This window comes from Chlorocebus sabaeus, chromosome 20, assembly GCF_047675955.1.
Source record: "Chlorocebus sabaeus isolate Y175 chromosome 20, mChlSab1.0.hap1, whole genome shotgun sequence".
Classification (NCBI taxonomy): domain Eukaryota; kingdom Metazoa; phylum Chordata; class Mammalia; order Primates; family Cercopithecidae; genus Chlorocebus; species Chlorocebus sabaeus.
Genome location: NC_132923.1, coordinates 48,107,376 through 48,120,096, shown reverse-complemented (window position 1 = coordinate 48,120,096; position 12,721 = coordinate 48,107,376). Strand labels below are relative to the sequence as shown.

Below are 12,721 nucleotides of genomic sequence, written 5' to 3'. Positions count from 1 at the left end.
TAAGTGATGAGTTATTTTTGTCTTGTTGCTTTCAAGATTTTCTTTGTTTTTTCACAGTTTAATTATAATGTGTCTTAGGATGTTTTTGAGTTCTGCTTAGATTCTTTGAGCTTGATGAGTGGGTTCATGTCTGTCTTCAGATTTGGGAAGTTTCCAATAATTTCTTCAAATGTTCTTTCTTCTCCTTCTGAGATTTTGATTTTTGCCTACATTGGTGTGCTTTATGGTATTTCTCTTAGACTCTGATTTCTTCATTATTTTTTCTTTATGCTCTTAAGACTAGACAAGTTCAATTGATCTGCCTTCAAGTTGGCTCACTTTTTCTTCTGCCTGCTCAAATCTTGTATCGAACCTCTCTAGTAAATTTTTTTCATTTTTGTTATTATACTTTTCAATTCCAGAATTTCCGTTTGGTTCTTTTTTATAATTTTTTTTTTCTGTATTGATGTTCTCTTACTTGTTGACACATCACTTTTCTTGTTTCCCCTAGATATTTGTTCGTGGTTTCTTTTAGATTTTTGAGCAACTTAATTTAGTAAGTCCAACATCTTGGCTTCCCCAGGGACAGTTTCTGTTCATTTCTTTTTTCTGTGAACTGACCATATTCTGTTACTGTGCTTGCTTCATAATTCAAGTACTTCCTTTCCCTAGTATACTTACTCATAAATCAGATTCTACTCCCAAAGATTTCGTTTTTCTGCTATATGTTGAATGTAGTTGTTTGCTTAGCAACTTTTATAATCTATTTTGTAGAGACTGTCTTCTTTCTCATGTATTATCCCTGAGGTGTCTATTTCATTAATATATTGTAAACCAAAATAAAATTCTAAGCCACCCTACCGAATGCATGGACCCCTCCTCTCAGCCAAAGGCATTCTAAAGTAAACCTGAAACATTAGTTCAGGTCATGCTGGGAATGGGTGGTTAGACATGCTTCATTATGCCTTCCTCCCTTTGGAATTCGGGCATAGCAGACCAGCAGTAACATCAAAACAGAGACCTTAAGACTGACAGAACAGACTTTTTCAGTAGATAAGAAACATTTACAGTCTCTTCTTTCTGCAGCCTGCTGTCTGGAGGTTTCATCTACAAAATGAGAACCTGGGTCTCCACAACCCCTTATCTTAATGACACTCTTGCAATACTCCCTTGTATTGATTCCAGGTCTTTAGATAAAGTCTTTCTATCAATTGCCAGTCAGAAAATCTTTGAGTCCACCTGTGACCTGAAAATCTCCACTTTGAGTTGTCCCTCTTTTCTGGACCCAACTAATGTACATTTTACATGTATTGATAGATGCCTTATGTTTCCCTAAAATATATAAAACCAAGCTGTAACCCGACCACCTTGGGCACGTGTTGTCAGGACCTACTGAGACTATGTCATGTATGTCCTTAATCTTGGCAAAATAAACTTCTAAATTGAGACCTGTCTCAGATACTTTTTGGCTTACTGTGTAGTGGTCATCGGGTGTTTCAACAGACATTTCCTTTAATTCCTGAAGAAGAAAAGATTGCCCAGTCTTTGCAGCTGGGCCCTGTGCTTGAGCACTCACTCAGACACTGTACAACTCTGCATTTGCTTTGTGCAGAGCTTGAGAGTCAGTCATAGGTGAGAGCTTAGGGTGTTCTCAGATCTCTTCCGAGGATGCCTCTTGCTTGCACGTAGCCTTCTAGTTTCCCAATAATATGTACAAGCATTGCAAAGTCTTTTATTCTCCAAAGCATTTCCTCTCCTAGCTGTTGCTCCCAGGTTCTTTGACTTTTCTATTGATTACCCCAACTGATCTTTTTTCCTTAGTTTGCAGAGACTGTTTCATTTGCCTTCCACTGTTTTTGACAGATGCCCTCCACTTAGCTGTTTCTCTGCCTTCAAAGATTTTCTTTCTTTTTTTTTTGAGACGGAGTCTCGCTCTGCTGTCCAGGCTGGAGTGCAGTGGCACGATCTTGGCTCACTGCAAGCTCCACCTCCCGGGTTCACGCCATTCTCCTACCTCAGCCTCCAGAGTAGCTGGGACTACAAGTGCCCACCACCATGCCTGGCTAATTTTTTGTATTTTTAGTAGAGATGGGGTTTCACTGTGTTAGCCAGGATGGTCTCGATCTCCTGACCTTGTGATCCACCCACCTCGGCCTCCCGAAGTGCTGGGATTACAGGCGTGAGCCACTGTGCCCAGCCAAAGATTTTCTTGTTATGTGAAATAATGGCAAGCTGTTGGTGTTAGTATTTTAAGGAGCCCTCAGACAGGTCAAAGCAGGTGACCACAATTATTTTAGAAAAAGATCTCTGCTCCCTCCTTACAGCAGGCTGCCATCTTCAATACTGCCCCCAAGCTGTTGGGAGTTAAGAGAGGGATGAGGCAAAGGTAAGTGAAAACTCCACAGAGCTCTCCGGAGTGTGCCTTGCTTTTTGGATTTTGATTAAACATTTGCTTATTTGTGGTAAACCTTTGAATGTTTTCCAGAGTTCTGATAAACTCAATTCTGAAAGTTTCTGTCAGTTTCTTTTTCTATTTCTGTAAAGAGACTGTCTTTGTACTTTTTTTTTTAGGATTCATTACATATATCTTTTTAAAAAACAATTTCACAAGGCCAGATGTATTAAAGGAATATACTTTATTCTGCAATTATGTCCATCTTAAATAGTAGATGCTATGTGATCTGATCTGTACCACATGAGGACTTTCTTACTCCATCATTTTCTCTGACATCACCCACAAAGGCTTCTTTTTTATGAGCCATGTGAATATGACATATTTTTGTTACATGACTTTCCAGAATCCTTTAATTTTCTTATGAATATTAATGTCAACAAACCTTAAAAATTTTGAAGTTATGAAAGTGTTCTTCAATATTGCATAGCATACTATCACATTCTGGTTGTTAAGAGTATCATTATTCAGTTTTACTCTGTGTCAAACTTATACATCAAAACACGAAGGACAAATTTACAGTTAAACTTCGCTGTTGCCACTAATTAGGATCAGTCTAAAGGTGCAGTTCACAAATTGAGTGCTTAAATCTGAGGCAACCTGGGATACCAAAGTGAATTCACAGGGCCACATCAGGATATTTTAAGTTTTTGAGGGAAGCACAGCATTAACTGCGCTTCCTATAGTCACCATTCAGACTACTAGCTCAAGGTAGTTACAGTTTCAGCATTAGGTGGAGCTACATTCCTTTCAGTGGTGTCTTGTATTTATGAAGCTGGGTTTTCCTCAATTGCTGTGATTTTGGTTTTTTTAAAGTGCTGTGCGAAATCAGTGTGAAATAGGAAATCAATGTGGTAGTTTCCAAACTGATTCCAAAGCTTTAGAAGTTATACAGTTTCCAAAAGGAAGTAATCTTGCTTAAGAATGAAAATGCTTTTTCTTTTAGTTATATGTATTTTTTTTTCAAATAGCTATTAATTTGTTAGGAAAGCAATCATATCCTATGTTTGGACCTAACTGTTTAATAAGCAGAACTATTAGATATATCTTTTGGCCTTGGGACACAATTAAAAAATAGTTTAAAACATTAGGGCACCATGAACTGAGAAAGCTTGGGAACCTCTGATCTAATTCTTTCATATTTGATACCTATTTATCTTTCCAGTCATATCTCTGTAACTCCTACCATGAATCTTCTGTCACAAACTGGTTTGTGCCCGGTGCCTCCTCTACACTGCTTAAATGTCTTTACCTTAGTATTCATCTTCTTATATGTATTTTTAAATCAAAACTGGAATATAGACCTGTAAAGAACAAAGACCTTGTCGTCTACCTACATAATATCCTCGCCTCCAGCACGGGATATTTGATACATTCAACAAGTACTTGATAAATAGTATCTGACAATTAGGCAGGGACTATACTTCAGGCAAGGACTGTACTTATTGTCTACTAAGTTTCACCACCTTTTGGCTCAATGCTGAACACATTGTTGATACTCAAGCACTTCTGAATGATGCATTGATTAAAATATGGTTGTCAAATATTTGGAAATTAACCGTATTTCTAGAAAAGTAATAAAGTCACATTTTAGAAACTCAACTGGAGCTGACTGGAATTGTTTTCCTTTTCTAGTCTCCTGTTCCCTCTTTTCAGTTCCTTCTTCCCCGTTCGTCATTCCATTACTAAACTTTACTCAAAGTTATATAAGTCACCAACCAAAAAAGAAGTATCTTACAATTCTTAAGACATTTAAAAAAAAATTCTTTAGGGGAATTTTTTTTTCTACGGGACCATAAACTAAATTTTAAGTAACTAGGGAGAGAAATAGTACTGACATTAATAGAAGACTCCACATGACAAAAGATGAACATGGATGAATAGTAAGAGCATTTGCTGTTCTGAAGTTTTCACTGCATGCTATTATTTGTGGTTCATCTCATACTCCGGTTTCTTTTGTGGTTGCATGGTTATACTACTGAAATTAGAAAATTTGTTGCTACTTCAAATAAGGTAAAGTTGATTTTTTTTTTTTTTTTTTTTTTTTTTTGGCTTCACGTTTTGAGAAATTTACTAGTTTTTATAAGAGGATATTTCTACAGAATTAAAAAAAGTTGCCTAATCATACCACGATGAAATACCAAATTAGTGAAATAGGTATAAAATAGTTTTCCAGAAAGCTGAAAGGAAAATGTTAAAGCATTTACTTGTTCTAATGCAATTCATAGTTATTACTTCTGAATACCAACATTTACTTCTTGGATTTGCTTGTTTTGAAAATTTCATATTGTGCTTTATGAATGTAGTTTTAAACTATTTCTAATGTGTTTATATGCAATTGTGTCACCTCATAAAGAAACTCCTAGATGTTTAATAAAGAACTCCCTCTAGATTTTTTTTCCTAAATGAAAGCAGGTGTTGAGCATTGTCATGTTCTGATATATTGAAATTACTAAAATATTTAATAAGCTACCATAGTTTGAAGTAGTAGCCAGATGTTTTCAGTTTCCCCAGGATGCATTTTACAGCTGAGCATTTGCAGTAGAAATTAGCTAAATTTGCCAGTTTAACAACAACAAAACAAGAAACACAACAAATTTTTTGAACTCAAAATGATATTCTACTTAATGTGTTAATACTATACAGTAAGATAAGATTTCCACAGTCTAACAAAACATTATTGACACTCCACCTCCCAATGTTAATAGCCTTATTGAGATTACATACCGTAGAATTCACTCATTTTAAATATACAAAGTATTTTTTTTAGTAAATGTATATGCCTTTTTCACCATCATCAGTATCCAGTTTATAGGGCAGTTTTATTGCGGAATAATTGACATACAAAAACTATACATATGGTAAGTGTGTGGTCTTGCTTTCATTGTTTTGCATAAGAGATCTCCTGCCATCTTAATCTTTGTTCCTCTCTATGTAACATGATTTTTTCTGGCTACTTTTGGTGTTTTTTTGTTCACGACTGGTTTGGAGAAATTGGATTATGGTGTGCTTTAGTATGGCTTGCTTCTGTTTCTTTTGTTTAGTGTTCATTGAACTTCTTGTATACTTCTTGGGTTTATAGTTTTCATCAAATGTGGAGAATTCATGGCCTTTTTTTTTTTTTTTTTTTTTTTTTCTAATACAGTTTGTGTCTCCAATTCTTTCTGCTCTCTATTCGTGAGAAATTTCAATTACACATATATGGCCACTTGAAATTAAACTCACAGTTAATATATGCTCTGTTCTTTTTTTATTCCCAAGTCTTTCCTTAGTGTCTTCTATTTTTGATCATTTCTTTACTATGTCTTCAAGAACAATAATCTTTCTTTTGCAATGTTTAATCTGCCTGCAGTCCCATCCAGTGTATTTTTTTTTTTTTTAATCTCAGATATTGCCGTTTTTTAATCACTAGAAATTTGGTTTAGGTCTTTTTCATTTCTTCCATGTGTCCGTGCCACATTTTCAGTAGATTGACTGTTTTGATGTCCTTGCCTTCTAACCCTAACATTTATGTCAGTTAAGCCACTAAGCTTGTAATAATTTGTAATGCAACCATAGAAAACAAATACAGCTGGTAATCTTTGAGTAGATGGCAAACACTGTGAATTTTCCCTTGTTGGATGCTGAATATTTTTGTATTTCTATAAATATTCTTGAGCTTTGTACTAGGACACAGTTACTTGGAAACAATATGGCCCTTTTGGGTACTGCTTTGAAGATTTGTTATGTGAAATCATTTAGTTTAGGGGTAATTATTCTCTACTGCTGGGGCAAGACTCTTTTGGATATTTTCTTCAGTACCTCATGAGTTGAGATTTTCAAGCCTGGTTGGTGGTGGCAAACACTATTCCTGCCTTTATGCCCTGAGTATTGTTCTTTCTAACTTTTTCAGTTGGTTCTTTACCCTGCCCCAGATATTTTCTTCATAGGCAGGTGCTGATTAGTACTTTCTTTTTTTTTTTTTAGACGGAGTCTCGCTCTGTCGCCCAGGCTGGAGTGCAGTGGGGCAATCTCAGTTCACTGCAAGCTCCGCCTCCCGGGTTCACGCCATTCTCCTGCCTCAGCCTCCGAGTAGCTGGGACTACAGGCGCGCACCACCACGCCCGGCTAATTTTTTGTATTTTTAGTAGAGACGGGATTTCACCATGTTAGCCAGGATGGTCTCGATCTCCTGACCTCGTGAGCCGCCGCGCCGATTAGTACTTTGATGAATACTTGAAAACCCTCTGACCATCTCAGGAGTTCTTTCTATGAACAGCTCTCTCCTTTATTCTGCCTTGTGAACTCTAGCTGCTTTGGTTTCCTTGTACTCTCATTTCTGTTTCTTCAACTTGGCTCCCCTGAGTTTCCCCCCTCCCTGCGCTGTGTCCTAGAAACTCTTAAGACAGTAAGCTGGAGCAATCTTAGGGCTTATCTCATTTGTTTCCCGTCTCTCGGGGATCACTATTCTTCATTGCCTGATGTCCAGTGTCTTTAACCCTTTTTATCATATATTTTATGTGAATTTTTTTTTTTTTGGTATTTTGGATTGGGAAGCTTTGTTACTTACCTGGACAGAAATATGTAAGTACTTAAGTATTATTAAAAACAATTTAAAACTTTAAGTAAAATTAAGTAGTTATTTAAATTAATGGGACAACTTTTACCAGAAATACTCCTCCTAAAATGTTATTTAGTGTACAGTATCTAAAATGTTAATACTGAAGCATTATTTAAATTCTAGTATATTGTTCCTAGCCCAAATAATGACAAAGCCATTTATCCAGAGGACCTAACTCATAGTTCTTTGTTTTCATTTTGAACATCTTTAGTATTTTTTTGCCTAATAAATTGAAGTTATTTTATGCTTAATTACAACCCATAATTTTTTGGCTAATTAAACTAACAGAATGGAAAGATAATGTCATTTTACATCAAATAGAACACAAATTTATTTAGTTATACAAAAACCTTGTAAAGTTCTTTTCTGTGTTAACTACGTAACTATTAAACGTAGTTCCTTTTCACATAGTGAGACTTCCTTATTTCCAATTTTCATGTACCATTTTAATGGCATATTATTTAGCTTTATGTTTCTCCTCCCATACCTCTACCAACATAGTTTATGTAACTTGTTTTGTTTTATGCCCTACAGACAGACAGCTTTTGGGAGATGCTGTTCCTTTTTTTTTTTTTTTTTTTTTTTTGGGAGGGAGAGTCTTGGTGGAATACAGTGGTGCAGTCTCGGCTCACTGCAACCTCTGCCTCCTGTGTTCAAGCAATTCTCGTGCCTCAGCCTTCCGGGTAGCTGGGACTACAGGCGCACACTGCCGCATCCAGCTATTTTTTGTATTTTTAGTAGAGACAGAGTCTTACCATGTTGCCCAGGCTGGTCTCAAACTGCTAAATTCAGGCAGTCCACCCACTTCGGCCTCCCGAAGTGCTAGGATTATAGGCAAGAGAGCTACTGTGCACAGCCAGGAGGTGCTGTTCTTTTCTATAAAATTTCTTCTGATTGTCTAAGGAATTTGTAATGGTTTCTCTGATTAAATAGGAAAGATGATAACTACCTCACAAATCCTCTGGGAGAAGAGTTTTTGCTACCAGATTTTTTTTTTTCTTTTTTTGAATAGGTAACAGATTTAGATTAAGGATTCCATGGATTAAGGATTGATGTTCTTATTTGATATTTATGTATGCTAACAGGTACTTTGGAAGTTCGTCTTATGGGCTGCCAAGATATCCTAGAGAATGTCCCTGGACGGTCAAAAGCAACATCAGTTGCACTGCCTGGTTGGAGTCCAAGTGAAACCAGATCATCTTTCATGAGCAGAACGAGTAAAAGTAAAAGCGGAAGTAGTCGAAATCTTCTAAAAACCGATGACTTGTCCAGTTCAGTAACCAGATTTTTAAAAATCATATAACAAACTAAAGTGCTTATAGAAGGGATTTCTGAATGGGAATAGAGAAGAATATGAAGTGTTCAAGTTGGACAAAACACTTTAAAATTATGGTTTTTATAATTTAATTTTAAAATATTAAAAGCTTTGATGACAGGAAACAAAAAGGCAACAAATTCTATTTTGTTAAAAATACATTAGAAAACTGAATGACAAATAACATTAGTTCTTTTGGAAGAATAAACTATTGAGCATCACTCTTATGCCAAACTGAAGGTATACAGAAACTATGAGACTGGTCCTTCTTGTAGAATCATATCTTGATTCCTTTATTTTTCTTTATTTTTTGAGACAGCGTTTTGCTGTTGCCCAGGCTAGGTACAGTGGTAAAATCATGTCTCACTGCAGCCTGAACCTCCTGGGCTTAAGTGATCCTCCTACCTCAGCATCCTAAGTAGCTGGGACTATAGACACGTGCCACCATGCCTGGCTTTTTTTTTTTTTAGAGACAGGGTCTAACTATGTTGCCCAGGCTGGTCTCGAACTCAGGGGCTCTAACTTTCCTTCCACCTCAGCCTCCCAAAGTGCTGGGATTGTAGGTGTGAGCCACCATCTCCAGCCTTTATTTTTTTAATGGTTTACTGACATTTTAATAGTAACATTGAAATTTTGGTAATCTAACTGCTGATCCAGATGTGTTTACTGAGATAATAGCCTGGTAGTCCACTGAGATGGGGGATGGTAGGGGTGTTGTTCGAGGAGAGTAAAATGCAAGAGGGTTGGAAAGCACTGGGGAGAAATTCTGAAGTATAAGCATAAACTACATATAGATATATAACAGGGGAAAAGCATGTGACAGTTCAACCTACTGTAGAATACAAAAGTGAATTTGCCTGTGCTTTCCTGTGTATAGAGAGAGGCTTTAAGAAAAATGTGAAAATAAAGAATTGTTTAAGGCAACAAGCTCTGTAAATATCAGAGAAAGAAAAACTGATTGATATTCACACACACACAGTGTGGCAAACAACTATTTATTTGTTCTTTCAGTCACATGCCAATGTAAACAAAAGAGATAGCAGTCACTATTTGTGTTTTTGTCAAACACAAACAATTTGGGAGTGTCTAGTAGGAGTGTATGTATATATAAAACTAGCCATTTAGATTCAAAAGTTTTAATATTGATTATGAAAAACTTTATTTTCAAAGGGTCTTAAGACTTTTATTGCTAATTAAACAGCAGTACTTCTATTTTTTATAAAGGCTTAAAGTTTTTAAGCTAGTTTGTAAATTTTAATTACAGATGATGTCTGTGCTGTTTTGAAGCTTGATAATACTGTGGTTGGCCAAACTAGCTGGAAGCCCATTTCCAATCAGTCATGGGACCAGAAGTTTACACTGGAACTAGACAGGGTAAGAGGACTAACATTTTTACTTGAATTTTAATTACATTATAATTCATTTTAAATGTGAGTTATATTTTTTAGAAGGTTTCAACAAGGTGTATTCTTAACAAGAATAAAAATAGAACTTAAGTTATTTTTTATATTTCTTATTCAATGAGTTATAAAGTCTACCTTAATATAGAGATGAATATCAGATAGCTATAGGATCTTTCATTTGTGTAGTAATTTGAAAATGTTTCATTCATAGCAACCTGAAAGATCAGTAAGGTGTAATATTGAAGCATATAGGTGATCTTAATAATGCGCTGTCTAACAACTAAGGCAATTCTTCTGGCTCACCATGTGTAGGATATCTTACTCAAGCTATATTTGAAATGAGCTATTAGGCTTGGTCACCCAGCCTTCTATGTGTTTCAGTGTCTTTCAAGAATAATTTGAATAACTAGAATTCAGTCTGTGGCCATAGAACCCAACAGAGGTTAACTTGGTCCACAGTAGATTTAAATCCATAGTGATAACTTTAGATTCAAATCCATTCATTGGGTTGTGAGAGGAAAATTACGTAATCGTAATTTTATCTAAAAACTAAGTAAAAGATACTAAACTTTTTTATTATTTGGTATTTAGGTTGATGGTATATGTTATTCTAAAAATTAATTATGTTAATGAAAGCAGATTTACAATGCTTAACGATGTATGCTGTGAAAATGTTTTGAGGATTACTATTCTAAGCCTCTACTTTTAAAACTGGGAAAGCGTTAAATTTTAATTATTTCCCAGTTTTAAAAGTAGTGGCTAGAACGGTAATCCCCAAAACATTTTAAAAGCATTCAATGTTTTACCGACTCTAAAGTGGAGTTAAGAATGTAATACTCACAGAACTGTTACAATGAAAAACCAGGGTAGTGCATGTAAAATACCTTGCATTGCCTGGTACATTTAAGCCATTCAGGGCTATTCTTTCTTTTAGCCTAGGGTTTGAAGTATGGCTATGAATTTGAATATAATGAAAGTGGATTTGAGAATGGAGAACTAACTGGTTTAATGTCATTTTCTTTCATTTCAGAGCCTATTTAAGGTAATTATCAAGTAATATAGAAAGGAAACTTAAAGAATTGTTATTAGAAGGAAAATGACTAGGAGATTTTTCTTATGAAAAGGTTATTGTTAATAAAGTTTTATATTGAAAAGATAAATTACAAGTAATTCAGAATCTTGCCATTATTTTGTAGTTGAGGAAACCAAGATCCAGGTTAGTTACATACCAATAAATTTCAGGACTGGTACTAGACCTTCAGTGTCTTAACTTTTAATTGGATGCTCTTTTTCTGTCTGGTGATTTGAATGAGATAGAAAGATAACAGTAGCACAGAGGAGGAAACAGCAGAAGATGATGAGTGCCTGGAATAGATAATATGGTTTTAAATTACCTAAACTACAAGCTTAGAACAATAAAAGACTGTGATAACTGTTGTTTGTTCTTTACCTACCATTGTAATGTTCACCTAAAAATGTTTTTCGCCTCAGTGGCATCAGGCATTTTTCCCACTTTGGAGTAATGCTCCTTTTAAAACTTGGAAGACACTGTGCATGTTAAGCAGATCCTCTAGGTTCTTGATAGGCTGTTTCTTACACCTAATTTGATTATAAACTTTTCCTTGGCAGAGACCACATTCCCTATTAAAATAGCTCCTTCTTGTTTACATAGGATATTTTACATTTTCATGTGCTTTCTATTCTTTTATCCCTTATATTTATAGACTATTTATAGAAAATGTTTATAAAAACATGTACCGATGGAAACATTTCAAGCGGTCTTAGTAATAAAAGAAGAAAAAATTTATAGGAAATATTGCTTTAAACTGACATGTTTGTTTCCAGCACTTTGTCTCATATGTCAACTTTGTCTTCTATGGCATTCCGGAACTAAGTTGTCTGTAATGTTTCGAGATAAAAAATTCATAGTTTTTTTTTAGACTTGTAGGATAGTTCTAGAAATGATCTAGATCTAGAATGATCTAGAAAAATTCAAATTATGTTCTGTGGAGCTTCAGTGTTCTGCAGAATTGTCTCAAGAGGCAACACAGTCTTTTTTGTTGTTTGTTTTGGGATTTTATGTAAAATATCATTTGGATCTTGCTATTAGAAAAAACATTTTTAAGTTGTTGGTATAATTTAGCTCCATTTTACAAACTAAGGAAATTTTGGCCCTCAGGCTAAATAACTAGTCTAGGGTATAATCCAGGATTTTTTTTTTTTTTCCTCGTTCTTGAGATGGAGTTTTGCTCTTGTTGCCCAGGCTGGAGTGCAATGGCGTGATCTCGGCTTATCTCTACCTCTGCCTCCCAGGTTCAAGCACTTCTCCTGCCTAAACCTCCCAAGTAGCTGGGATTACAGGCATGCACCACTCCTGTCTAATTTTGTATTTTTAGGAGAAATGAGGTTTCTGCATGTTGGTCAGGTTGGTCTTGAACTCCTGACCTCAGGTTATCCGCCCACCTCGGCCTCCCAAAGTGCCCAAAGTGCTGGGATTACACTCTTGAGCCTGGCCTAATCCAGTTACACTCTTGAGACTGTGCCTGGCCTAATCCAGGATTATTAATGAAGTCTACTGACTACCAACTCTGTGTTCTTTCTATTCTGTTGGGTTACTCTTTTATATTTTCTTGTAGCTATGCAATTTTTCATTTTCCCTGAATTCCCTCAGTCTTCCTGTTATAAAAAGCTTAAACTCCCCTGAGAGATTGAAATAAAAGACAAAATGTTACACTAAGCCCTGTTAACTTTTTGCACCTTTCCTTTAGAGTAACTTTACTAACGTAGTAGTAAAAGTTCTTTATCAATGTTAGAAACAGAGAAGAGCCCTGTCCTTAGAAACAAAACTTAGAACAATTTTAATAGATTTCAGTGTTGTTAACAGCAGAGCTATAGAAAATGTTGACGGATCACTGGGAAAGGAGGGAAGAGAGTATCGAAGCAGTTAGGACAAGTAAAAAGGTAGTAGGATT

The 12,721-nt window shown here is 35.6% G+C and overlaps 1 protein-coding gene across 1 annotated transcript in view; it reads left to right on the top strand.

The window, feature by feature from the left end:
* The window catches only part of PKN2 (protein kinase N2), a 161,015-nt gene that overhangs the window by 105,114 nt on the left and 43,180 nt on the right, over positions 1-12,721 (top strand). The window contains exons 7-8 of the mRNA XM_007978053.3: positions 8,117-8,302; positions 9,611-9,720. Of these exons, the coding sequence (XP_007976244.1) occupies positions 8,117-8,302; positions 9,611-9,720 (296 nt within the window). The remainder of the gene's footprint in view (positions 1-8,116; positions 8,303-9,610; positions 9,721-12,721) is intronic.